Genomic DNA, 26,816 nt, shown 5'->3' on the forward strand with positions numbered 1-26,816 from the left:
CATACAAACACAGTTTTTTTGCACAGGTTTAATATGCAAAGAATTTTGCAAGAATGCAATGCAGTGTGAGTTGAGGGAAGGTTATACTTTGACTTGTTTGGAATTTTCCAAGGGTGGCTCATCATTGCATAACCACATCACAGATGATAGCAACATTTGTGAAGCTTTACCAGCTGGTAAGGAGTTCCTGTGTCCACTGGCATTCATTACTCTGCGTCCCAGGGAGTCTGTATATCTGTCTATCTGTCTGTCCATCTGTCCCTCCACCATCTATCTGAATATCTTTTCCTAGTCCTTATTTCAAAATGTCAACTATAGGGAAAGAGTGTCAACAACATTCCACTGAACATTACCTTACCTCTCTCAAATTCAAACTTAGCCATTATAGTTTTAAGCATCTGAAATTTTCTTTATATCTGAGCATTTACTTATTGAAATGTATGTTATAAAATTCCTTTCTCCTTTAAATCACAAGGCATCACATTAATTTCTTCAAAGTGTATGTAAAGACAGGGTCTATTAGCTCATTTAGGGATAGCACAGGAATGTTATAAAAAGAGGGTGTCAGTATGTTAGCGGTGGGGTCCTCTGCTGTGCAGGGGATAGAACGAGTGGCTGAGGGACACGGCAAGAGCTTGGCTCCGACAGTGCCCACAGCTTATGACGTGCTGCTGTCCAAGCGTTTGCCAAATTTCAGACACTCTCCCAGGAGCTGTGTCACCTTTAAGCATACCTGCAGAGCACCCGTATTGTTATCCTTTAGTTACTATTTTTCCTTAAATCATCTCACTCTTTTTACTTAATTTAAAAGGAAGTTTTATCGCTGTCATAAACATAAAACTAAAATGGTTCATTAATTGTCTTTAGTACACATTATACTAAATACTTAACTGTGTAACACACACACACACACACACACACACACACACACACTCACACAACCTGTTCATCCGAATGCCACCTAAAATCCCCTTGAATACTAAACGGAGGCAGGAGCTCCCCGTGTTTAAAAGTACCGTTATTTCTTTTCATCTTCATGGGACCCCAGGGCCCATCAGTGTTTACTGGTGAATGAAGAGAGGATTGAGATGGAGGCCGGGGGGCAGGGGCAGTTGCGGAGCGTCACATCGCAAAGCCACGGTCCTGTGGGGTGGAACCCAGATTAGGCAGCTCCCGAGAACCCCCCTTTGCATCGCAGAACCAAGGGAGGCTATGTCCGTCGGAGGCCCGGAGCTGGGCGTGAGCTGCCAGGGCTGGAAGGAGTAGAGGGGAACATCTGGCCCTTGTCAGATCATGTTGGCCACCGGGCTCCAGCAGGAAGAAGGCGTCAGAGGGAGGCTCACTCGGGGCTCAGGGCGGCACCCAGAGGTGCACAGCTGGAGGGAACGCCCTGCTGGCACAAGGACGTGGTCTGTCCGGGCGTGAGGGGACCGTGGGCTGCCATGGGCCCGCCTCTCCCCAGGAGGGCCTGCAGCTGAGAGGGAGGTGCTCCGCTGTGCCTGTGGGGTGACAGGTGTCTCTGCAGGTCCCCCAGCCCCTCTGTGCCCCCAGAGGAGAGTGGCCCGAGGTGGGCAGGGGGTGGACGTGGGGTCACAGGCCAGCGAGGGCCTCTGCCGGCCTTCGCAGTCCTGGTTGTCTCAGGTCCTGGGCTGACCGGGTGAATCTCTAACTCCCCTTAGCCACCCTCTCTTTTTAACAAAGAAAGAACAGCCTGAAAACAGGATCTAGCTAGAACTGGCTGTTTTGTTGTCTTTGTTTTTCTGGTTACCTTCTATTTATGGCAAGAGACAGTGGCTTTTTACTCTTGGTGATAATGTTTCCTATGAAAGGAAATCTGTATTAGTCAACAATAGGGCCAGTGACCCAAAATGCCTGCAGTTTGGGAAGGTCTTCTCACCCTCTCACCTGGAGGGTCCACCCCTCTGTCAGCCCCCATCCATGGGACTCGGCAGTGATGGGGATGGGACTCGCCCCCGGTCTGTGGCTCCAAAGCTAGCGCTCTCCTGTCTTTCTGGAACAATCCAAGAACAGAGGGACGGGAGGAGCTGGAATCCCCCCCGGGGCGCTGGGCTTGTCCTCCCCTGACCTGCCCTCCCGCTAGTCACCGTGAACTGCTGCCAGTGGTGTCATTCATCCGTTCCCGCATTCATCGTTCAACAAACCTTGACGGGCCACTCTGTCCTGTGCTGGCTGCCCTCCAGGAAACGCCGTCTGATGGGGGAAACACAGCACAACAGCCGCTGGAGACCGTGGGAGCTCAGGGCATCCAGGTAGGGAGGCAAGTTCTGAAAGGAAGCGACATGTGTGTCGGGGACCCGGCAGGTGGGTGGTTGAAGGACCAGCAGGGTTTTCCAGGCAGGACTAGCTCGGGATGGGTCCACACTGCAGCTCGAGGGATCTGTGCGGTCTCAGCAAGTTTCCCCAGCTCTGGACGTCAGTTTTCTCATCTGTGAAATGGTAGGAATGAGAATAAGTTTTTCTTAGGGCTGCTGGGAGGAATAGATGACTTTTTTCATTAAAACACTCAGAGCGTACATACTATCTATAAAATAAATAGGTAAGCAACAAGGACCTACTGTAGAGCACAGGGAACTCTACTCAGTATCTTGTAATAACCTATGCAGGAAAAGAATCTGAAAAAGAATATGTGTGTGTGTGTGTGTGTGTGTGTGTGTGTGTGTACATACACACAAGTATAACTGAATCACTTTGAGGTACGCTTGAAACTAATATAACGTAATTTAACTATACTTCAATTTAAAAAATTAAATCTGTATATATAAGGGAAAAAAACACCCAGAGCAGCGTCTGGAACACAGTAAGGTGCTGGCCATGGTCATCACGTACAAGGACCTAGAGGGCAACGCGCCGGAGGGTCTGTGGGTCTGGCTCTGCTATGCCCAGGCGGCATCAGCAGCCATGAGCTGGAGGGCTGGGCCGGGTCAGACCGTGAAGGACCCTCGAGGTTGTGTTAAGGACACTGGCGTTCTTTCTCTTGGCCACAGAGAGCCACTGAAGCATTTCGCAGGGAAGATGGACGGGGTCAGAGCTGACCTCTGCTCCCTTTGGCAGCCAGAGTAGAGTGGGGACTGGAGTGCAGAAGTGGAGGTGGGCAGTGGGACTTCTCGCCACCTGTGGGACCCTCTTGAACAAAATATATCCCTTCCTCCTCCGGATCTTAGCTTCATCACTTGCGGAAACTAGCTTGGGGAGCGGCTAGAATATGGGGGGATCTGGACTTGTCCGGTCAGCCATGGGAAGACACAGAAGGCTTTGGAGCAGGGTCAGAGCTGTTTTCCAGAAAATGGCCATGACAGCAAGTGCTGATGGCCTGGGGGTGGGTGGAAAGAGACACATACTTATCAGGTTACAGGGTCCTCTCTGTGACTTTGGGGCTGGAGCATTCAAAGAAGCTAGAGCTGCAAGTCAGGGGGGCACCACAGGTGACCTCCACCTGCCCCCAGGTCACTGCATCTCCTCCCCAGAGCCAACCTCAGGGATCTCGTTCTTATGGGAAACCCTCATTAAACCACTGGGCCCTGTGGTCCAGTCCCAGGGCCAAGAGCTGTCAGATTTCTAAGGCCGGACTATTGCAACAAAGCCTTTCACAAACTACTGCAGTGAGGGTTTGCAGTCAGTCAATCAAGAAATATTACACAGACGTGTCCTCTTAGTCTGAACCACTCTCAGGTGGCCTTGTGCAGGTCAAAAGCAGGAAGTCAGCAATTACATCTGGGTCAGCCTAACACATGCTTCCACCACCTGTAGTATGAAGCTCAGTGGAGCCTGTGAAGCAAGGAGTGGGCCGTGGGCAGGTCGCGCTGGGCAGGGCGTGGACCCGGGTCCGCATCACCGTCCTGCCCCCAACACCTCTGTGACATAATCTTTTCGTCCTCTGAGAAACAGCAACCTTAGAGCCCAGGGATGAGGGTTGCCCGGAATAGCACACCAAGGCCCAGCCCAGAGCAGGGTGCCAGGTCAGGGCCAGCTCCCCCGTTCTCTGGTCTGCTCTGCGAGCCCGCTACCCTGGCCCTGCTGCCCCCGTTGGTCCCCAAACACCTGCCACCTCTCTTCTTCCGCCCAGGCCTCTTTCATGCTGCTCAACCCCAGGTCCTGCCTCCTTCAGGCTGCCCGCCCCGCCCTGCAGACCCACGCCCTCCTTGTCTGTTGGAGGTCCAGCCCTGCGTCCAGCGGGCACGGCCCTGAAGAATGAGGGCTGTCTCTGCTCTCCCTGCCTGATGGTCCCATGTCTCCACCCAGAGGACCACTGAGGGCAGGGACTGCGCCCCTCTCCCCGCCCACCCCCGCCTGCACGGACCCAGGCACTGTAGGCGCCACAGAATAGCATCTATACTGCAGCCCTCCGCCCAGCACCGTTGCTGAGGCCCCCCCGGACTAGGCCCTGCATATGACCTCCAGGTGGCCAAACCCAACGGACACTGTTTGAGTGGCCAAGTGGGTGACGGCGCTTTACACGGGGACGGGAGGAGCAGGAGAGGCAGACGGAGTAAGACAAGGAAGCGGTGGAGATGCCTGTGGGACATCCAGGTGGAGACGCCAAGGCAGCAGCTGCGCTGGGAGCTCACTGGGAAACCAGATCTGAGAAGCCAGAGCTAGAGGCAGATTTGGAAGCCACTGGTGCTTGAAGCCACAGCACCGCTGAGACCTTACAGAGGGAGCGCACACGAAGAAGGGAAGAGGTCCTCGGGTGGTGCCCGAGGGCCGTGGGGGTTAGGGGCCAGGATGAAGAGGAGGAAGTAGCAGAGCAGACAAGAAAGGGTGCAGGGGAGGTTGAGCGTCTCCCGGAAGCCGAGGGAAGGAGGCATCCAGTGAGGGAGCGATGTGGGGTCAGCCCTGCCTCGGCAGGCCCGGCAGTGTGGCGGTGCCGGGTGACAAGATGTGAGCAGAGCAGGCAGAGAAGCGGGTGGAGGAGCCACATGGTGGGAGGGTTGTTGCGTTTGTTTCAAGGTGGAGATATTACAGCTCATCTGTGTGACACGCGAACGATCCTGCAGATCGACCCAGCAGAGAGAGGGGCAGCGATACAGGCCGTTAGAGACCAGTTGCTGGACGAGAGTAACACCCCACTGTTTCTCTGCAGCCCCGTTGCACTTGGAAAATTCCAGTGTGTCCTCATCCGTCCCACTCTCTGAACTCTGTCCTCGCTGGCTTCCTCTTCCCCACTTTGCTGCATGTGACCTGTGGTCACCTAACGAGGACAGCAGCTGGGCTGGGCCATTCCAAGCTTGCCTTGCAAGCTTCCGCTGCACCTGGTGGGGCCACCGAGACGTGGGCCTGGAGACAGGGGCCTGAGTGTAAACCCAGCTCCTCCGCTTCCAAGCTGTGCGGCTTGAGGCAGTTACTCTGGCAAAATGGGGGGGATGATGGTACCTACCTTGTGGGGTTGTTGTGAGGAAATGTTCAAAGCCCTAGAACAGTGCCTGGCGCCGAGCGAGCATGCTGAAAGATTTACTGTTGTGTTGACGCAGGAAGTCGCTCCTGGACGCGGCTTCTGAGACTCCAGTGGCTGAGGGGATGCAGGGAGGGGAGGCCCAGCCTCTGCTAGGAAACTTTGAATAAGGGCTGTCCCCCCATCTCATTTTGCTTGTTGAAGCCCTTAAATAATTTAGGGAAAAAATTAATTCCTCACAGTGGGAAGACTTAGACATTGCCTAGTCTGATTCTATTCAAAATTCCACCCATTAAAGTCCTTTATCTGCTTACATACCTCCTCTGCCAGGAAGCTCACCACCTCCCAACGCAGCCCATTCCATTCTTGGTCAGCAGTCCTTGTGAGAAAGTTTTTCCTCAAAGGGAGCTGAAACTGCCTTCTTTTGACTCTCTCTCGTCTTTGCTCCCCCTCCCCCTTCATCCTGGTCAAGCACTGCCCTCTGGGGCCACATAAAGGCTACCTGCCTCCTCCCCTGAGTCTTGGAGACAGGGACCCTATACCCCTGTGTCTTCTCTTCTTTTGGCTGTGGTCTGAGCCTCTGGAATTGAGAGAGACTGTCACCTGCCCAAGTAGACCTCAAATGATATGACCTAAGCTCTAATCACACGGTTTCTCTTTGAACCAAGAATCCCCATCCAGGGGGGTCTCACACTGATTACTGCCAAGCACCTTCCCATTCTCGGCTTGCACTGGGGGAGTCTGAAAGCAGGACTTTATCAGTCAGAGTTACTGGCTCATAAAACACAAAAGGTTAGGGCTTCCCTGGTGGTGCAGTGGTTGAGAGTCCGCCTGCCGATGCAGGGTACACGGGTTCGTGCCCCGGTCTGGGAAGATCCCACATGCCGCGGAGCGGCTGGGCCCGTGAGCCATGGCCGCTGAGCCTGCGCGTCCGGAGCCTGTGCTCCGCAACGGGAGAGGCCATAACAGTGAGAGGCCCGCGTACCGCAAAAAAAAAAAAAAAAAAAACACAGAAGGTTAGGCTTAGCTCTAGCTTCAGGCAGAGCCTGATCCAGCAACTCTAATGATGTTACCAAGGATCCGTTCCTGTTGCCGTCAGTTAGGCTCTATCCGTAGCCCCCAGCATCTCCAGGTGGCCCCCTAAGAGTCACAGGTGGCTGTCACATCTCCCCACGGCACACCTGCTCGGTTGGGGAGGGGCTGCCTCTGTTTCCGGGAAATTCCCCAAGCCTACAGCTCCTTGCATCTCATTGGCTATACCTGTGCAGCCCTTAGCCAATCATGGTGGCTGGGGGTGGGATTACGCTGATTTGTGTACTACGCCCTCCTCTGTGCAGGTGAGCAGCCTGTGGCTGGGGGTGGGGACAATCGGGGAGCTGTCACCCCTGGGGAAGGGGTGCTGGATGGCCCCAAGCGGCGGATGGCTCACCCTGGGCCTTGTACAACCTTGCAGACCCCCACTTGTTTGGCTCAGCAGGTGGTCCTCTGGGTGGTGAGTTCACCTGACCAACCTTGCGCGCCCACACCTGTTCAGGGTCTCTGTAGTGCCTTCTCCCCGTGTCCCAGTTACTCCGGGACAGCTGCTGTGTTTACGCCTGACCGGCACGTGGCCAGAGGAGCTCCTGGACAAGCTAATGGCTTCCGGGTCCCTGCCCTCTCACAGAGGCCCGACCGCAAGAACCCAATCAGAGCCGGGAGGACCTCAGAGGCATCGGCTCCAGTGACCCACCTGCAAAATGGAGCCCAAGTCCCACTGCCAGTTCCTGTTGGCAGCGCTGGGGTCGGAATCAAGGACCCCTGCCCAGCCCTCCCGGATGCAGACGCTCCTCAGAAGATTTTGCCTTTAGTCCCATTGGCTAAAATTCAGTTACAAGCCTACGTCTTAGCTACAAGGGAGGCTGGGTGAATATCCACCGTGGAAGGCTGACTCGGCCATACTGGCCACTGGGTAGGGAGCCAATGGGGTCGGCCACAGAGACCACACAGGGGCTTCTGCAGGCATATCACAGCTTAGCTGTGCAGAGCAGGGAGTGGGGAAGGGCGGGCCCATACCCCACGCTCTCCCGCAGGAAACTGGCTGAGCCCCCTCCCTCCCAACACCCGTGTCTTCCCACACCCACAGGTCGGAGGACAGCCACCTCCCAACCTCACCACGAGCCAGCCCAGAGCCACAAGCCAAGAGTGGTGAGCCTGAGGATGGTGGGACCAGAGGCCCAGACCTTCCTCCAGAGGGAGCCTGGGGCTCCGACAGCAGCTCAGGGAGCAGACCCCTGCACGAAGGTTTGTCCCGCACACCCAGGCTTGCTGCCAGCTCACGACTGACCAGGCTGTGCCCCAGCCCTCCTGCCAGGGTCCTGTCTGAGCTGATGCTGCAATCTGGCCTCCAGACAGAACCCCATCCCCTACCTGCTGAGGCTGGGCGTCCGCAGCCCCTAGCCCCCAGCCCCCCCTACACCCGGGCCTGAGAGCAGACACCCAGTGGGGGAGGTTGGGATCCAGGGAGGCAGGTTCTGGCTCAGCATGGGAGAATATGTCTCTTGTCAATCCCGTGTAGGGGTGGGTCGGGCCAGGGAGCTGGGGTGGAGTAATCTCCCCATCCTAAGAGGTGTGTAAGTAGGGCTGGACGGTCACCCCTCAAGAAGAGCGCAAAGAGGCCCATCATCTTAATGAACCTGGGTCTGGTGGCTGTGGAGCATCAGGAGGAAAGGAGAGAAAAGCTGTCTGAGCCAGTAGGGCTCTTGCAGCTCAGCTGCAGGCAGGAGTGGACGGGCTGCTGGGTGCCATCCCTCCCACCCGACGTCAGGGCCCCTACTGCCCCTGCCTCGGGCACCAGGACGACTGTGACGATCATGACACCACACACACACACACACACACACACACACACACACACACACACACACACCATCATCATCATCATCATCATCATCATCAGGAAATTCCCACAACGAAAAACAAATGATCAATATTGGAAACACACATAATCAAAAAGTCATGGACCAGTCACCTCAACCCTGTTCTCTTGGGTCTGGGACACTTTATTGAGACAAAACAGAACGGCCCTGAGCCCACCCAGCTGGGTGTCCAAAATCAGGACACCTGAGCCAGTGGTTCCCAAACTTGCCAGCTGGCCAGGATCACCCAGGAGCCTCATGAAATGCAGGTGCCCAGGGACTTCCCTGGTGGCGCAGTGGTTAAGAATCCGCCTGCCAATGCAGGGGACACAGGTTCGAGCCCTAGTCCGGGAAGATCACACATGCCGCGGAGCAACTAAGGCCGTGTGTCAAAACTACTGAGCCTTTGCTCTAGAGCCCGTGTGCCACAACTACTGAAGCTCGTGCGCCTAGAGCCCATGCTCTGCAACAAGAGAAGCCACTGCAATGAGAAGCCCGTGCACCGCGACGAAGAGTAGCCCCCGCTCGCTGCAACTAAAGAAAGCCCGCGTGCAGCAACGAAGACCCAATGCAGCCAAAAATTAAAAATAAATAAATAAATAAATTTGTTTAAAAAAAAGAAAGAAAGAAATACAGGCGTCGAGGCCCACCCCCAAGCTGCTGAGCGTGATGCTCTGGGGGCGGGAAGGTGGAGGATTCCACGGCCGTGCCAGTCAGGACATTGTCCGCGAGTGTCAGGCCATTCGGCCTGAACCGGCTCTAGTTAAAGGGAACTTGCTGCTTCACAGAATTCACTTAAAGGCCCAAGAGTGTCAGCAGACCCCATCCCTCCCGGCCTCACCTGCCGTCCTGTGCATGGGCTCCCCTCACGCTGACAAGGCGGCCCCCAGCAGCTCAGACCCACGCCCTCCAGACCCCAGGCTGGAGGAACAGCGGTGTCACCCTTCTCTGGAAGTTTGAGTCAAGTTTTGGCCCGACCCTCCCTGGCTACGCTGGATCCCTGGCCCTGCCTGCACCAGTCACGTGGCTGGGTGGTCTGCGCTCTGACCGGCCAGGCTGGACTCACATGTCCCCCGAGCCAGGGTGGAGTGGAGGTGCCCCCGGAGACGGGGCCTGACGCAGGGTAGCCGGACCCCAGGCTTCTCAGCAGAGAAGAGAGGAAGGCTCCTCGCTCCCAGTGTCCCCGTGTGAAACCCAGGGAGGGGGTCCCGGGCCAGGCACACGGGAGGGGGCCGCACGGCACAGCCCAAGGGGGTGGGAGAGCCACTATCTGGCGGAGGCGGTGAGGGACCGGCAGGGGAGATGGCACCAGGGCCTCTCTCCCCTCCCCCCTGCACCCCCCCGGAGAGCTGCCTGCTTCCCCTCCCTCTGTCCCTTATCTGCAGCCCGTGCTTCTCCAGCAGTGGACGAGCAGCTGTTCCGCTCGGTCGAGGGCCAGGCCGCCTCTGACGAGGAGGACGACAGTGAGAAGTGGCAGCAGGAGCAGGGGCCACCGGCTGAGGTCAAGGCCCTGCTGGCCGGCCTCTCCAGCTGCGGGCGTGGGTGCGTGTGCCGGTGAGGACACCCAGGACCGGGCACCAGGGCGCCGGGCTCTCACAGTCGTCCTGGAAGCACAGGGCGGCCCCTCCGTGCAGTGACAGACCCTGAACGTGGGAGGCTGACCCGCCCGATTCACGTCCAGGCTGGGTCACCTCCATGCCCTCTGACGCTCTGTCCCGTCATCTGTTGGGGGAGGGGAGAAGACGGCGCCCGGCATGCGTGAGGGTGAAATGAGATGAGCCAAGGCACAGTTCCTGGTGGTTTAATCCCCACTGACTCTCACTCCCTTGGCCGCGGCCCCAGGACCTGCCCCGAAGCGCTAGTGGGACCCTCAACACATCAGTCCCTTTCCTAACCCACTGCTCCCGACACCTGGGGCGCCTCGGCCAAGTCGCCCAACTTCTGAGCCTCAGTCTTCCTGTCTCTCAGATGGGACAGTAACACCTGTCTGACAGAGGTTTTGTGAGGATTCTCCATCGAGGATGTAAAATGCCCCACGGGTACCCGATCCCAGCAGGTACTCCACTGGGGGCGGCCTTGACTTTTTAAATGATATTGTAAGGTTCCGTTGATTTTCCAGGGTCATTGTTATCACCAACCCTTTAAGTCAACAAACATATACTAAGCACCTACTCTGTGCCAAACAAATTTGGGGGCATCAGGAAAACAGCATTAACCAAGACAGGCCCTCTGCCCTGGAGCCTCTGTTCCAGTGAGTGGTGACAGGTGTGAGGGAGAGGCGGGGCAGGGGAGGGCCTCTGAGCAGGTGCTGTTTGAGCAGAGCCCTGAAGGAAATGAGGGAAAAGCATTCCAGGCAGAGGAAACAGCAAGTGCAAAGGCCCAGAGGCATGCAGGAGGGGCCATAAGGAGCCTGCGGTGGCTGGAGTAGAATGAGTGAAGGTGGGTGGGAGGGAGGTCGGGAGGTCACGGGGCAGAGGGGGCGAGGCCTCTGGCTTTTGCTCTGATGAGATAAGGGGCCGCGGGGGTGGGTGAGCAGGGGGTGCCATAGCCCCGCTCAGCTTTCAGGGGAGACAGACTTGGTAATAACACCCGCCCCCCCCAGGCTGGAGCAGACTTTGGAAAGCAGCTCCCTCAGTGCTGGCACTCTCCTCCGCTGCAGGTGTGATGACCAGACGGCCAAGAACCTCGTGACCTACTTCACCCACTTTGGCAGTGCCGACCATGCCCGTGCCCTGGGGGAGCTGGAGCAGCTGGGGACCCAGGGCTGCAGTGGGAAGACCCTGGGGACACCAGGGGAGGAGGTCAGCTGAGTCCCACAGGCTGAGAGCTGGAGCAATGCTAGAGTCTCTCACAGGCAGAACTGAGGGACCTCAGCCAAGTGCTGTGCCCCATTTCCAGGGGCACAAACCGAGACTCAGAGAGAAGATGATTTAGGTCTAATGAAGAATATTCTGGTTGCAAGCTAAAGGATACATCTCAGATCAGCTCGAGTGAAAAACAGGAAGTTATTAGAATACGGAGCTGGGAGAACAGTTTCAAAAGAACAGCTAAGACGAGCTTCAGGCACTCCAGCTTCCTAAGATATGGATCCAGGGACTCAGACCGCCTCCACCTATCTGCTCTGTATTTTTCTGGGTGCTGACCTCACTTTCCCCTACTTCAGAGGGGCCTGCTCCATGTGGCGGGGGACGGGAAGGTAGGACCACAGGCAGCTCTAGGCTCCCGTCAGCCCACTGAAGAAACCCCGGGGGAACAATAATAGCCCAGTACATTAAATCTCAGGGAAGAGCTCCAATGGTCCGGGCTCAGTCATGCATCCGTGCCAGGGCTAACCCACGTGGTAGGCGGGGTCCCATGATTGGCAGCTCCATCAAAGTCAGATGAAATGGACGAGGGACACTTCCCTCAAGGAAAGTTAGTGAGTTTGTTGTGGAGGAGAAGGGTGGCGCCGGGCAACACCGAGAGAGGTGTCTCCATCTCAACAATACCACTTGGCATGTTTTTTCTCGTCTGTCTACACCATGGCAACTTCCCTGCTCCATAGTAATCAAGCATGGAATGCTATGGAAAGTTATTATTTCCCTAAGCCCTCTAGCACAATGCACTTTTGCAAACTGATTTTGATAAAAGAGTTTTATATTTATATACCTGAAATTCTAAATCCATACTGTTTTGTTTTCTTTTGTTTTTTAAACGTATCTGTGATCTGATACAGTTCCAAAGGGCATAGCGACCACTCCTTTCTAATTAAATCTCAAACAGGCGTCTGGAGAGCTCAGTTACTGACTATGTTCCCAGGCCTCCTCTCTCCTGCCTGAAGCTGAACGTCCAATGGCACCATGCCTTCAGCTGCTTCTCTTTCCCTCCATCGGTGCTAAGAGAGGGGGCTGCCTCACTCCTGCCATCCCTGCTTCGGAAGGCAGGTGGCCATGCAACATTCTGCGACCTCCCACCATCCACCCTCTGGTATTTTGATGGGATCAACAGCGTCAGTGCGCCCTGGCCAGGGGTGGGCCAGTGACTGTGGCTGGGCCAGTGGGGCCCCTCTCCTGGGGCTCTCTGTCCCGAGTGAGGGGGGGCGGGGGGAATGGCTGGAGAGTGTTCTCAGCTGCAGCACCGGACAAGAGGCTCGAGATGTTTCTGCTGCCTCATCCTGAGGTTCTCCAGCTTCCAGTCCCTTCTGGGAACAAGGCACTAGCCTGCCAGTGAATTCCCTTTCTGGTCAAACTAGCCAGATCGGTTTGTTGCTTGCAGCCAAAAAACTTTAAAAAGTAAAAGCAGATGGATAGAGAAGAGAAGGGAGGATGGAGTCCTTCCACCAGAAAAGGAAGGATGTGTATTCTTACATCAGCCTGACTCACTGTGTGGCCTCAGGCCCGGCATTCAGCTTCTCTGGGCCTCGCTGCCATCCCTGGGGAGACAGTGGGGCTTCTATGTGCCCGGCCACCTGGCAGGCTTGGGGGGCCAGATGAGACGACCTCTGTGAAAGGGTCAAGGCAGGCCATGGGCCCCGCCTGGGGACGGTGCTGTGAGTACGGGGCAGAGGGCAGCAGGGCAGGCGCTGAGCCGGTTGGTCCCCACAGGCAGAGCTGCAGCAGAAGGTGGACGAGAATGAGCGCCTGAGGCTGGAGCTGCAGATGGTGGAGACAGAGAGGGTGCGGCTGTCCCTGCTGGAGGAGAAGCTGGAGGACGTGCTGCGGCTCCTGCAGAGGCTCCGGGACCTGGTAGGCTCACGGGAGCTGGCACAGCCAGGGCAGGGGAGGAGCTTGGGGGGCGGGGCTGGGGAGCCCAGCCTGTGTCCGAGACTGGCTCTGAGCTTTCCCTACGTAGGCAGGTGTCATCTCTACTTCCAGATGTAGAAAGAGCTCAGGGAAGCTAATCCAAAAAAAGGGGAGGCTCTCTAATTCATTTTATGAAGCTAATATAACTTTGATCTCAAAACCAGAGGACAATAAATACAATAAGAAAGGAAAATGATAAGCTAATGTCATATTCAAATATGGATGCAAAAATATTAAATGGCATATTAGTAAACCAAATCTGGCAGTGTTTAAAGAAATGCAATATGACTAAATTGGATTTATCCCAGGAATTCAGGATGATTCAAGATCAAACATCTATTAACACAGTACAGCACACTGCAGATTAAAAGGAGCAAAACCACGTGTTCATCTCAATAGATGAACAGTCAGTAACAGCTCCTCTTATTATGAAACCTCTTGGCAAGTTAAGAACAGGAGGGATCGTCCTTAATCAGATTAGGAGTCTCAGCCAACTACCTCTCACAAACCTCACGCTTATTAGTGAAATGTTAGAAGGAATCCTTCTAAAAATCAGAATCAAGACAAGCATGCCTGTCATCACTGCTTGTGCCACGTAGAGGTTCTAGCCAATGCAGTAGCACAAGCAAAAGAAAGGATGTGGGCTTCCCTGGGGGCGCAGGGGTTAAGAATCCGCCTGCCAATGCAGGAGCCACGGGTTCGAGGCCTAGTCTGGGAAGATCCCACATGCCGCAGAGCAACTAAGCCCGTGCGCCACAACTACTGAGACTGCAAGCCACAACTACTAAGCCCACATGCTGCAATTACTGAAGCCCATGCACCTACAGCCTGCTCACCACAACTAGAGAAAGCCCGCACAAAGCAACGAAGACCCGACGCAGCCATAAATAAATAAATAAATAAATAAATAAAGAGAAAAAGAAAGGCTGTAAGGACTAGAAAGGAAGAAACAAAGTGATTAGTAATTATGTATCACATTTATCCACATAGAATACCGAAGAGAATCTAAAGGCAAAGTACTGTTATCCTTTGGCAAGGTGCCCAATTTTAAAAAATCATAAGACAGAGATCAATATTTCTAAATAGCATCAGCAAACCATTTAAAAATTTTTCTTAAGAGACACTAACTTAGCCAGGATTGCACAGCCACTATGAGCTGGAAGTAGGATGTGAACACAGGTCTTCAGGGTTTGAAGTGGGCTCTGCCTGCGCTTCAGGCTGCCCAGGATGTAGGGCTACCGAGGCCCAGCCTGATGTGACACAGCCTGGGACAGTGGCAAGTGGCAGCCCCGCACCTGTGGGCTGTGAGGGTAGTGGTTCCCAGCACAGCTCTGGGCCATGGAGCCTGCGGGCAAATGCTGGTTCTTCCATCTCCCAGCTGGGTGGCTTTGGGCAGATTTCTCACTTTCTCAGCACTGCGTTTTTAAAAAATTTTTAAAAAATTAATTCATTTATTTTTGGCTGTGTTGGGTCTTTGTTGCTGTGCGCGGGCTTTCTCTAGTTGCGGTGACCAGGGGCTACTCTTTGTTGTGGTGCATGGGCTTCTCATTGCGGTGGCTTCTTTAGTTGTGGAGCATGGGCTCTAGGCATGCAGGCTCAGTAGTTGTGGCTTGCGGGCTCTACAGCGCAGGCTCAGTAGTTGTGGCACACGGGCTTAGTTGCTCCGCGGCATGTGGGATCTTCACGGACCAGGGCTCGAACCCGTGTCCCCTGCATTGGCAGGTGGATTCTTAGCCACTTCGCCACCAGGGAAGTCCCCCAAATTGCTTTTTTCACTGCTTAAAATGAGAATGAAATAAGCTCTTTCAAGGATTAAAGGAGCTGACGCATCAAGAGGCTCTCTGTTCACAGTCGTTTCCCAAGTGCCTACTTGGGCACAAGGACAGTTATCTGTAAGCACGTGATCTCTGAAGAAACGGGTCCTGCGTGCTGCTCCATCACCCACCTAGAGTCTGGGCAGTGCGGCCACCCTAGGGGTGGGGGCCAGGGAGGGACCATGGGCAGGGGGACACTATCTGACACAGGGAGCCACACAGAAGCTCGAAAGGGCCACCAAGTGCCACCCGCCCTCCATTTCTTTTTAAGAACATATCGAAAAGAGCCCTGGGGAAGATTTTGCTGCGCACACTGGACGCTTGCAGGGACCCTGCACATGGTAGGTGAGCCCCCGACCCCATCTTCCAGAGCCTGGCTGCAGCTGGAGGGCATCCTGACCTAGCACCTCTGTCCTAAGTGTCTGGGCTGCAAAATGCCACCTCATTCCTGCCCTGCCCACCTGCGAAGGGTACATTCAGGAACATGCTTCGGGAAGCTGGAGGTGCTATTTGACAAGAGCAGGGAGCACACCCCCCAGGGAAAAGGCCAAACAGAAGCCAGTGTGGCCAGACCCCAGGGGAGCCAGGCAGTTCCCTGTGGGCAGTTTAGACTCACCCACAGTCCTGGGCTTACTGCGGAGGAAGGGCTGTTATCATACCCATTCCACAGATGGGAAGACGGAGGCACAGAGAGGCCAAGGGCCAGCCGTGCCAAAACCTCAGGTCTCTCCCTTAAGTACTAGGCCACGTGGCCCCGTTGTTTAGACAAAGTTCAGGGCAGCAGAATTTCATCAGTGCCAGCTTGTGCCCAATGAAATCAGGAGGAGCAAGGCCGGCTCCTGCCTGACAGGGCCTCACAGGCTGGCGGGGAGACAGACGGCTGAGGAGCATTTGCTCGCTGGCCTCACTGGGCACTGCTGGGCAGGGCTCAGGTATGTCCAGTGCCCTGAATGGTCCCTGGCACCAAGAAGGAGGTCAGAAACTGTGCATTAGAAGGTCCCTTCCCCAGGGTCCTCAGTGGGAGAGAAGCAAGAGGGGGGGACAGCTGAACAGGGCTGGGGAGGGCCCAGGGAGGCGGGGGAGCAGCTCTGTGGGCCAGAATGAGCAGACTGACCCGCCCTGCTGCCCACTCTTCCTTTTCAGAGGGGACGTCTGGCCCCTCAGCCATGCTGGATGCCCTGCACCGAGCTCTGGCTGGCTGTGAGCTCCTGCGTAGAGAGCCCTTGGCACCAGCCTCTGCAGCTCCAGCACTCAGCAACTCCCTCCTCATCTCCTGCTGAGGTTGCTAGCCCAGTCTGTGGGCCCCCTGGGCAGCCTGGCCACCATCAGACCAGCCTCAAGCAACAGCCTGGCCACATCCTCGGAACCCTGGAGGTGCAGGCTCCTTCTGAGACTGGCCCCAGTTCAGAGCCCGGCAGCCATCCCTTCCTTGGGTTCCTCCCAGATTCCCTAGCAGCCCCTGCATTCCTGCTGCCAGGGTCCACACTGCCCTAAGGTTGCTGGATCAGCCTGTACCTGCTGCAGTCTCCCCTGCCCTTGGAGTGGAGCTGTACACTCTTCTGCCCGGTCCAGTCCAGAATCTCTTCCCTGGGTTCCCAGGGTCTCCTCCCCTTCCTCCCCACAGCATGCCTGCTGCAGGGACTCTGTGTCCCCCGGTCCACCGGGGAAACTACTCATGCCTCAGGAATTGTGGAAGGCCAGGCAGGGCTGGGGGAACTCCAAGGCAGGCAGCGTGATCACTGTAGGCTTCCTGGTGGAGCTGGCCTTGAACTAGCTCTAGAAGAGGGATAGGATTTAGATAGGCAGAGAGGAGGGAAGGGCATTTCATGTGAGGTAACAGTGAGAGCAAAAGTGCGGTGCCAGAAAGGGCCCCCATTAGTACAGAACCCAGAGCCCCTCTTTCCTGAGCACACAGTAGGTACCAGGCCTCATGGGGTCACAGGAAGGAGGAGGACAAGCTGCCTGGCCTCATCTACCTTAAACTCTCGTAGGAGAGAAAGATACGATGGCAAGTCGTGCATCGCGGGTGAAATCCGGGCTACCCTGAGGTAGAAGAGAGGGTTCTTAATTAAAACTGCCAACCCCAAAGCTATGTAAGAATGTGAAGGCATATGTGAATATACGAAAATTAGAATTTTTGTGTATACAAAAAACTCCACAAATAAAGTCAATTATCAAAGGTAATGGTTTGATAATATTTTTTTTAATTTTCTTTTTTTTGCGGTACGCGGGCCTCTCACTGCCGTGGCCTCTCCCCTCGCGGAGCACAGGCTCCGGACGCGCAGGCTCAGCAGCCATGGCTCACGGGCCCAGCCGCTCCACGGCATGTGGGATCTTCCAGGACCGGGGCACGAACCCATGTCCCCTGCATCAGCAGGCAGACTCTCAACCACTGCGACACAGGGAAGCCCTGATAATATTTTTATTAAAAAAAAAGAAAAAAAGAAGAGAGAGTTCTGAGAGCTCAGCTGAGAGGGATCAGTTCGAGCCAAGGAGGATGAAGCACTACAGAGACGGTGGGACGAGGGCAGATGCCTGGCAGGGACGGGGCAGGTCAGGGGGCCCTTGATGACAGACGAGGGTTTAGGACTCCATCCCCCAGGCAATGGGGGCCTTGGAGGGTTCTGACCTGCCTCCCAGAGGGTGGAGCAGAGAGGAGGAGACAGGAGGCTGCAGGACTCTGGGAGCAAGGGGTTGCCAAGGGGCTGGAGCAGAGTCATCGGGACACAGAAGGGGAACCCTGGGGGAAAGAGATCAGGGGAGCCCGGGACCAGCAGGCACTCCTGGGCAGGAGCCACAGGGAGGGCTGGAGGACAATGCCCAGCCTTGTGTCTTGTACGAACCTCATCTCATTGGAGGCAAGTTTATAACGTGGACTAGGATGTAGAGGTGCCCAGAGAGGCTGGAGGAGCTACCCAGCATCACACAGCAAATTAGCATCCAACACTGGACTGAGGCCTGTTTTCTAATCTCATATCTCACACAATTCCTACCACTTCCAGCTGTCTCTGGCTAGGAAACTCCAGGCTTGGGGTCTGGATTCATTATGGTACAGGCTAAACCACCCTGATAAGAGAGATCCCAATATACTCTGGGTCAAACAGGATAGAACTCTCTCTCCTGTAACAGTCCAGTGGTCCTGGTTGACAGAGCAGCTCTGCTCCATGTAGTCACCCAGGGATCAAGGTTCCTTCCACTTTGTTGCTCTGCCTTACCCTAGGGTGTCATCCTCCTTTGCATGGTGGAAGCCAATTCACCAGCACTGCATCTGCCCTCCACAGGAAGGAGGGGAGAGGAAGGGAAGGGTCAGGCACTCTGGCTCACATCTCCTCTACTCTCATCCCATTGGCCATACCTAGCTGAAAGGGATGCTGGGAAATATCATCTATAGCTGGGAAACCACGTATCCAGCTAATGCTAATATTATTAAAAGAAAAAAGGCAACCAACTGGACCAGGGCCAGCCACGCCCACCAGACCACCCACAGTAGTCAGCCTGACACAACAGAAGGACCTATGCAGTCCACATAGTGGGCACCCTATGGCATATAGCCTGGCTGGAGGAGAGTGCACTGCTGGGACACATAGGACATCTCCTACAAAAGGCTGCTTCTCCAAAGTTGGGTAATGTAACCAACCTACCAGATACACAGAAATAAAAATAGCAAATTAGGCAAAATGAGGTGACAGAGGAATGTGTTCCAAATGAAGGAATAACATAAAACCCCAGAAGAGTTAAGTGAAGCGGAGATAGGTAATCTCCCCAAGAAAGAATTCAGGGTAATGATCATAAAGATAATCAAAGAACTCAGGAGAAGAATAGATGAACAGAGTGAGAAGTTAGAAGTTTTTAACAAAGAGTTAGAAAATATAAAGAACCACCAAACAGAGATGGAGAATACAATAAATGAAATGAAAAACATACAGTGGAAGAATCAACCGTAGATCATATGATACAGAGGAACAGATCAGCGAACTGGAGGAGAGTAGTGGAAATCACTGAAGCTGAAGAGAAGAAAGAACAGAAATGAAAACGGTTTAAGAGACCTCTGGGATAACATCAAGTGTACTCACATTAGCATTATAGGGGTCCTAGAAGGAAAAGAGAAAGAAAAAGGGACAGAGAATTTATTTGAAGACGCTGTAGCTGAAAACTTCCCTAACCTGGAAAAGGAAACAGACATTCAGGTCCAGGAGTCACAGAGAATCCCAACAAGAGCAACCCCCAAAAGGACCACACCAAGACACATTCTAATTAAAATGGCAAAAATTAGAGATAAAGAGAGAACATTAAAAACAGCAAGGAAAAGCAACAAGTTACACACAAGGGAACTCCCATAAGGCTATCAGCTGACTTTTCAGCAGAAACTCTGCAGGCCAGAAGGGAGAGGCACAATATATTTAAAGTGATGAAAGGGAAAAACCTACACTCAAGAATACTTTACCTGGCAAGACTCTCATTCAGATTTGAGGGAGAGATCAAAAGTTTTACAGCAGCACCCAACCAGCTTTACAAGAAATGTTCAAGAGACTTCTCTAAGCAAAAAAGAAGAGGCCACAACTATAAACATGAAAATTAGGAAAGGAAAAAACTCATTGGTAAAGCAAATACACACTAAAGGTAGTAAACCAACCACATACAAAGCTAGTAGGAAGGTTAAAAGACAAAAGTAGTCAAATCTATATCCACAGTAAGCAGTTAAGGGATACACAAAAACACAGAAAAGGTGATGTCAAAAATATCACAGTGGGAGTTCTCTGGTGGTCCAGTGGTTAAGACTCCGCGCTTCCAAGACAGGGGGCACAAGCTCCACCCCTGGTCAGGGAACTAAGATCCCGCGTGCCATGCAGCAAGGCCAAAAAAAAAAAAAAAAATCACAGTAATTATGAGGGGAGGGGAGTACAAATACAGGGATGTGAAAATTTGTTTGAAATTAAAAGGTCAGCAACTTAAAATAATCACAGGGGCTTCCCTGGTGGCACAGTGGTTGAGAGTCTGCCTGCCGATGCAGGGGACGCGGGTTCGTGCCCCGGTCCGGGAAGATCCCACATGCCGCGGAGCGGCTGGGCCCGTGAGCCATGGCCGCTGAGCCTGCGCGTCCGGAGCCTGTGCTCCGCAACGGGAGAGGCCACAACAGTGAGAGGCCCGTGTACCGCAAAAAAAAAAATAATAATAATCACACATATATAGATTGCTATATATAAACCTCATGGTAACCTCAAACGAAAAATCTATAATAGATACACGCACAAAAAGAGTAAGGAATCTAAATACAACACTAAAGATAGTCATCGTGTCATAAGGGACGAGAAGAATGAGGGAACAAAAACCCCAAAACAATTAAACAAAGTGTCAATAATTACATGCCTATCAAAAATTACTTCAAATGTAAATGAACTAAATGCTCCAATCAAAAGACAGAGTGGCTGAATGGATATAAAAACGTATATATGCTGCCTACAAGGGACTCACTTCAGATCTAAAGAGACACACAGACTGAAAGTGAGGGGATGAAAAAAGACATTCCATGCAAATGAAAATCAAAAGAAAGTCAGGATAGCAATACTTACATCAGACAAAATAGACTTTAAAACAAAGACTGCAACAAGAGACAAAAAAGGACATTACATAAGGATCAGGGGATCAATCCAAGAAGATATAACAACTGTAAATATGCACCCAACATAGGAGTACCTAAATACATAAAGCAAATATTAACAGACATAAACAGAGAAATTGACAGTAACAGAATAATAGTAGGGAATTTTGACACCCCACTTACATCAATGGACAGATCATCCAGACAGAAAAAAATCAATAAGGAAACACTAGCCTTAAATGACACATTAGAACAGATGGACTTAAGAGAATGTGTAGATCATTCCATACAAAAACATCAGAATATACTTCTTATCAAGTACACATAGAACATTCTCCCTGATAGATTACTTGCTAGGCCACAAAACAAACCTCATCAAATTAAAAAAACCTGAAGTCGTATCACGCATCTTTTCTGACCACAAAAGCTAAGAAATCAACTACAAGGGGAAAAACTGCAAAAAAACACGAACATGTGGAGGCTAAACAATATGCTACTAAACAACCAATGAATCACTGAAAAAAAAAGTCAAAGAGGAAATAAAAAATACTTGGAGACAAATGAAAATACAACGACCCCCCCCACAAAATCTATGGAACACAATTATACTCCAATAAAGCTGTTAAAAAAAATCTATGGAACACAGCAAAAGCAATTCAGAGAGGGAAGTTTATAGCAATAAAAGCCTATCTTAGGAAAAAAAAAAATCTCAAACCAACCATCCTAACTTTATACCTAGAGGAACTAGAAAAAGGAGAACAAAACCTAAAGTTAGGAAGAAATCGTAAAGATCAGAGTAGAAATAAATGAAACTGAGGCTGAAAAAAAATAGAAAAAAATCAATGAAACTAAGAGCTTGTTCTTTGAAAAGATAAATATCAATAAACCTTTAGCCAGACTCATCAAGGAAAAAAGAGGGCCCAAATCAATAAAATCAGAAATGAAAAAGGAGAAGTTACAACCTACACCATAGAAGTACAAAGGAGAATAAGATATTACTACAAACAACCATACACCAATAAAACGGACAAGCTAGAAAAAAATGGACAAATTCCTAGAAATGTACAACCTCCCAAGGCTGAACCAGGAAGAAATAGAGAAAATGAACAGACTAATTACCAGTGCTGAAATCTCAAACTGAATCAGTAATTAAAAGAAAAAAAACTCCCAACAAAAGTCCAGGGCCAGATGGCTTCACAGGTGAATTCTACCAAACATATAGAGAAGAGTTAAACACCTATCCTCAAACTATTCCAAAAAATTGCTGAGGAAGGAATGCTTCCAAATTCACTGTATGAGGCCAGCATCACCCTGATACCAAAACCAGACAAAGATAACACACACACACACACACACACACACACACACACACACACAGAAAAGACAATTATAGGCCAGTATCACTGATGAACATAGATGAAAAAATCCTCAACAAAATATTAGCAAACCAAATCCAACAATACATTAAAAGGATCATACACAGTGATCAGGTGGAATTTATCCCAGGGATGTAATAAGGATATTTCAATATCCACACACAAAAATATCAACGTGGTACACCACATTAACAAACTGCAGAATAAAAAAATCGTATGATCGGACTTTCCTGGTGGTGCAGTGGTTAAGAATCCACCTGCCAATACAGGGGACATGGGTTTGAGCCGTGGTCCGGGAAGATCCCACATGCTGCAGAGCAACTGGGCCCGTGCGCCACAACTGCTGAGCCTGTGCTCTGGAGCCTGAAAGCCACAACTACTGAGCCCATGTGCCACAACTACTGAAGCCTGTGCGCCTAGAGCCCGTGCTCCACAACAAGAGAAACCTGCACACTGCAATGAAGAGTTGCCCCTGCTCACCACAACTAGAGAAAGCCCATGCGCAGCAATGAAGACCCAATGCAGCCAAAATTAATTAATTAATTTTTTAAAAATCATATGATCATCTCAATAGATGCAGAAAAAGCTTTTGACAAAATTCAACAACCTTTTATGATAAAAAAAAAAACTCTCCAGAAAGTAGATATAGAAGGAATATACCTCAACATAATAAAGGCCATATATGATAAGCCCGCAGCTAATATACTCAATGGTGAAAAGGTGAAAGCATTTCCTCTAAGATCAGGGATATCCACTCTACCACTTTTATTTAACATAGTATTGGAAGACCTAGCCACAGCAATCAGACAAGAAAAAGAAATAAAAGGAATCCAAACTGGAAAGGAAGGGTAAAATTGTCACAGTTTGCAGATGACATGATGCTATACACAGAAAATTCTAAAGATGCCACCAAAAAAACTACTAGAGCTCAATGAATTTGGTAAATTCGTAGATACAAAGTTAATGTACAGAAATCTATGACACTTCTATACACTAACAATGAACTATCAGAAAGAGAAATTAAGCAAACAATTCCATTTACAATCACACCAAAAAGAATAAAATAGGGAGTTCACTGGTGGCCTAGTGGTTAGGATTCTGGGCTTCCACTGCTGTGGCCTGGGTTCAATCACTGGTTGGGGAACTGAGATCCCACAAGCCACACAGCACAGCAAAAAAAGAAGAAGAAGAAGAAAACACCTAGGAGTAAATCTAACTAAGGAGGCAAAAGGCCTGTACTCAAAACACTGTAAGACACTGATGAAAGAAATCAAAGACAACAGAAACAGATGGAAAAGGTTTACCGTGTTCATGGTTGGAAGAATATTGTTAAAATGACTGAAGAATATTGTTAAAATGCAATCTCTATCAAATTACCAATGGCATTTTTCACAAAACTAGAAAATTTTTTTCATTTGTATGGAAATACAAAAGACCCTGAAGAGTCGAAACAACCTTGAGAAAGAACAGAGGAGGAGGTACCATGCTCTGTGATTCAGATTATACTACAAAACTACAGTAATCAAGGCAGTATGATATTGGTACAAAAATAGACACATAGATCAATGGAACAGAATAGAGAGCCCAGAAATAAACCCACACACCTATGGCCAATTAATCTACAACAATGGAGGCAAGAATTTACAATGGGGGAAAGAATCTCTTCAATAAGTGGGCTGGGAAAACTGGACAGCTACATGTAAAACAATGAAATTAGAATATTTTCTCACACCATATACAAAAATAAACTCAAAATGGATTAAAGGCTTAAATACAAGGCTGGAACTCCTGGAGGAAAACTCCTAGAGGGATAAAACTCCTAGAGGAAAACACAGGCAGACACTCTGACATAAATCATAGGAATTTTTTGGATCTGTCTCCTAAAGCAAAGGAAAAAACAAAATAAACAAATGGAACCTTTGTTTAAAAGGTCAACTTAAAAGCTTTTGCACAGAAAAGAAAACCATCAACAAAATGAAAAGATAACCTACTGAATGGGAGAAAATATTTGCAAGTGATATAACCATTAAGGTGTTAATATCCAAAATTATGTAAACAGCTCAAACAATTCAAAATTTTTAAAAAAACCGATTTTTAAAATAGGCAGAAGAACTGAATAGACATTTTCCCAAAGACATACAGATGGCCAACAGACATGTGACAAGATGCTCAACGCTGCTAATCACAGAAATGCAAATCAAAACCACAATGAGATATCACCTCACACCTGTTAGAATGGCTACTGTCAAATAGACCACAAAAAACAAATGTTGGCAAGGATGTGGAGAAAGGGAACCTTTGTACACTGTCGGTGGGAATGTAAATTGGTGCAGCCACTATAGAAAACAGTATGGAGTTTCCTCAAAAAACTAAAACTAGAACTACCAGATGATCCAGCAATTCCACTCCTGGGCATATATCTGAAGACAATGAAAACAATAATTTGAAAAGACACATGCACCCCAACATTCATTGCAGCACTATGTACAACAGCCAAGACATGGAAGCAACTTAGGTGCCCATGAACAGCCAACTGGATTAATACACACACACACACACACACACACACACACACACACACACACACACACACACACACACTGGAATATTACTCCACCATAAAAAAAAGAAATGAAATACTGCCATTTGCAGCAACGTGGATGGACCTAGGGAATATTATGTTCAGTGAAATAAGACAGAAAAACATACTATATGATATCACTCATATTTGGAATCTAAAAAATAATACAAATGAATGTATATGCAAAAACAGACTCACAGATATAAAAAATAAACTTGTATTTACCAAAGGGGAGAGGGAAGGGGGTAAGAAACTATGGAATTATGGATAATTATGGAATTATCAGATACAAACTACATATATATAAAACAAATAAGCAACAAGGATATACTATATAGCACAGGGAATACACCCATTATCTTATAAGATAATATCTTATAAGATAATACCTTATAATTATAAGATAATATCTTATAATAACCTATAATGAAATATAATCTGAAAAAATACTTAAACACTATGCTGTATACCTGAAACTAACACAATATTTTAAATCAACTATACTTCAATAAAATAAAAATTAGAGCAGAAATCAATAAAATTAAAAATAGGAAAATAGACGAAAAAAATCAATGACACCAAAAGCTGACTCTTTGAAAAGATCAATAAAATCAACTAGCCTCTAGGCAGGTTAATTAAGAAAAAGAGAGGAGGGACTTCCCTGGTGGCGCAGTGGTTAAGAATCCGCCTGCCAATGCAGGGGACATGGGTTCGATCTCTGGTCAGGGAAGATCCCACATGCCGCGGAGCAACTAAGCCTGTGTGTCACAACTACTGAACCTGCGCTCTAGAGCCCGCGAGCCACAACTACTGAGCCCGTGTGCCACAACTACTGAAGCCTGCGTGCCTAAAGCCTGAAGAGAAGCCACCTGCAATGAGAAGCCCGTGCATCACAAGGAAGACTAGCTCCCGCTCACCCGTGTGCAGCAACGAAGACCCAACGCAGCCAAAAAGAAAAAGGGAGAAGACACAAATTACTAATATCAGGAATAAAAGAGGCGATCTTACTATAGATTCCATTGACATTGAAAGGATAATAAAGGAAAACTATGAACTCTAAGCCCACAAATCTGAACCTAAATGAAATGAACCAATTCTGTGAAAGACACTACCTGCCAAAACTCACACAAGAAGAAGTCTGAATAGACTTATATCTATTAAATAATTGAATTAATACCTAATAACCTTCCAAAAGAGAAAGTACAGGCCCAGGTGGGTTCACTGGTAAATTCTACCAAACATTTAAGGAAGAAATTTTCCCAATGCTTTACGATCTCTCGCAGAAGATAGAAGCAGAGGGAATACTTCCTAACTCACTCTATGAGGCCAGCATTACCCTAATACCAAAACTGTACAAAGACATTATAAGAAAAGAAAACTGGGGAATTCCCTGGAGGTCTAGTGGTTAGGACTCAGCGCTTTCACTGCTGTGGTGCGGGTTCAATCCTTGGTCGGGGAACTAAGATCCCGCAAGACACACGGTGCAGCCAAAAAAAAAGAAAACTGAAGACGGTGTGTCTCATGAACACAGACAGAAAAACCGTCAACAAAATATTAGCAAGTTGAATCCAACACTGTATAAAAAGAACTATACACCACGAACGAGGGGGATTTATCCCAGGTATGCAAGGCTGTTTCAACATCCAATAATCAACTAATGTAATCCATCACATCAACAGGATGAAGAAAATCACATGATCATATCCATAGATGCAGAAAAGGCATTTGAAAAAAAATCCAACATCCATTAATGATTTTAAAAAAACAACTGTCAGCAAACTAGGAATAGAGGGGAACTTCCTCAGTTTGATAAAGAACATCTACAGAAAACCTACAGTGAACATCACATTTAATGGTGAGAAACTAGACACTCCCACTAAGACCAGGAACAAGGCAAGATGTCCCTCTCAGCATTCATCTTCAACATCTTACTGGAAGTCCTAGCTAATGCAAAAGACAAGAAAAGGAAATAAAAGGTACTATGGACTGAATATCTGTATCCCAACACATGTTGAAACCCTCATCTCCAAAGTGATGGTATTGGAAGATGAGACCTTTGGGAGATGATTAGGTCACAAGGGTGCAGCCCTCAGGATGATTAGTGCCCTTATGAGAACGGACATGGAACACGCTTCCTCTCTCTGTGTCTCCATCATGTGAGGCTACGATGAGAAAAGGGGCCATCTGTAAACCAGGAGGGGGGCCCAGCCAAAAACCTGACCATGCTGGCACCCTGATGTCAGACTCCCATCCTCCAGAACTGTGAGAAATAAATACACTTGTTGTTGAAGCCCCCCAGTGTATAGTATCTTGTGACTAAGGCAAAAGGCAATAAAGATTAGGAAGGAAGAAACAAAACTG

At 50.0% G+C, this 26,816-nt stretch overlaps 2 protein-coding genes across 2 annotated transcripts in view; one reads left to right on the forward strand and one right to left on the reverse strand.

Annotated features, from left to right (window-relative positions):
* Positions 1 to 17,073, forward strand: part of EFCC1 (EF-hand and coiled-coil domain containing 1) — a 32,766-nt gene extending 15,693 nt beyond the window's left edge. Inside the window, exons 3-8 of the mRNA XM_060023139.1 lie at positions 7,533 to 7,690; positions 9,690 to 9,858; positions 10,964 to 11,105; positions 12,888 to 13,028; positions 15,171 to 15,240; positions 16,043 to 17,073. Of these exons, the coding sequence (XP_059879122.1) occupies positions 7,533 to 7,690; positions 9,690 to 9,858; positions 10,964 to 11,105; positions 12,888 to 13,028; positions 15,171 to 15,240; positions 16,043 to 16,179 (817 nt within the window). The 3' untranslated portion in view covers positions 16,180 to 17,073. The remainder of the gene's footprint in view (positions 1 to 7,532; positions 7,691 to 9,689; positions 9,859 to 10,963; positions 11,106 to 12,887; positions 13,029 to 15,170; positions 15,241 to 16,042) is intronic.
* CFAP92 (cilia and flagella associated protein 92 (putative)) overlaps positions 1 to 26,816 on the reverse strand; it is a 163,744-nt gene that overhangs the window by 130,254 nt on the left and 6,674 nt on the right. The window contains exon 2 of the mRNA XM_060023135.1: positions 2,163 to 2,285. The gene's annotated coding sequence lies outside the window, so the exon portion shown is untranslated. The remainder of the gene's footprint in view (positions 1 to 2,162; positions 2,286 to 26,816) is intronic.

This window comes from Delphinus delphis, chromosome 10, assembly GCF_949987515.2.
Source record: "Delphinus delphis chromosome 10, mDelDel1.2, whole genome shotgun sequence".
NCBI lineage: Eukaryota > Metazoa > Chordata > Mammalia > Artiodactyla > Delphinidae > Delphinus > Delphinus delphis.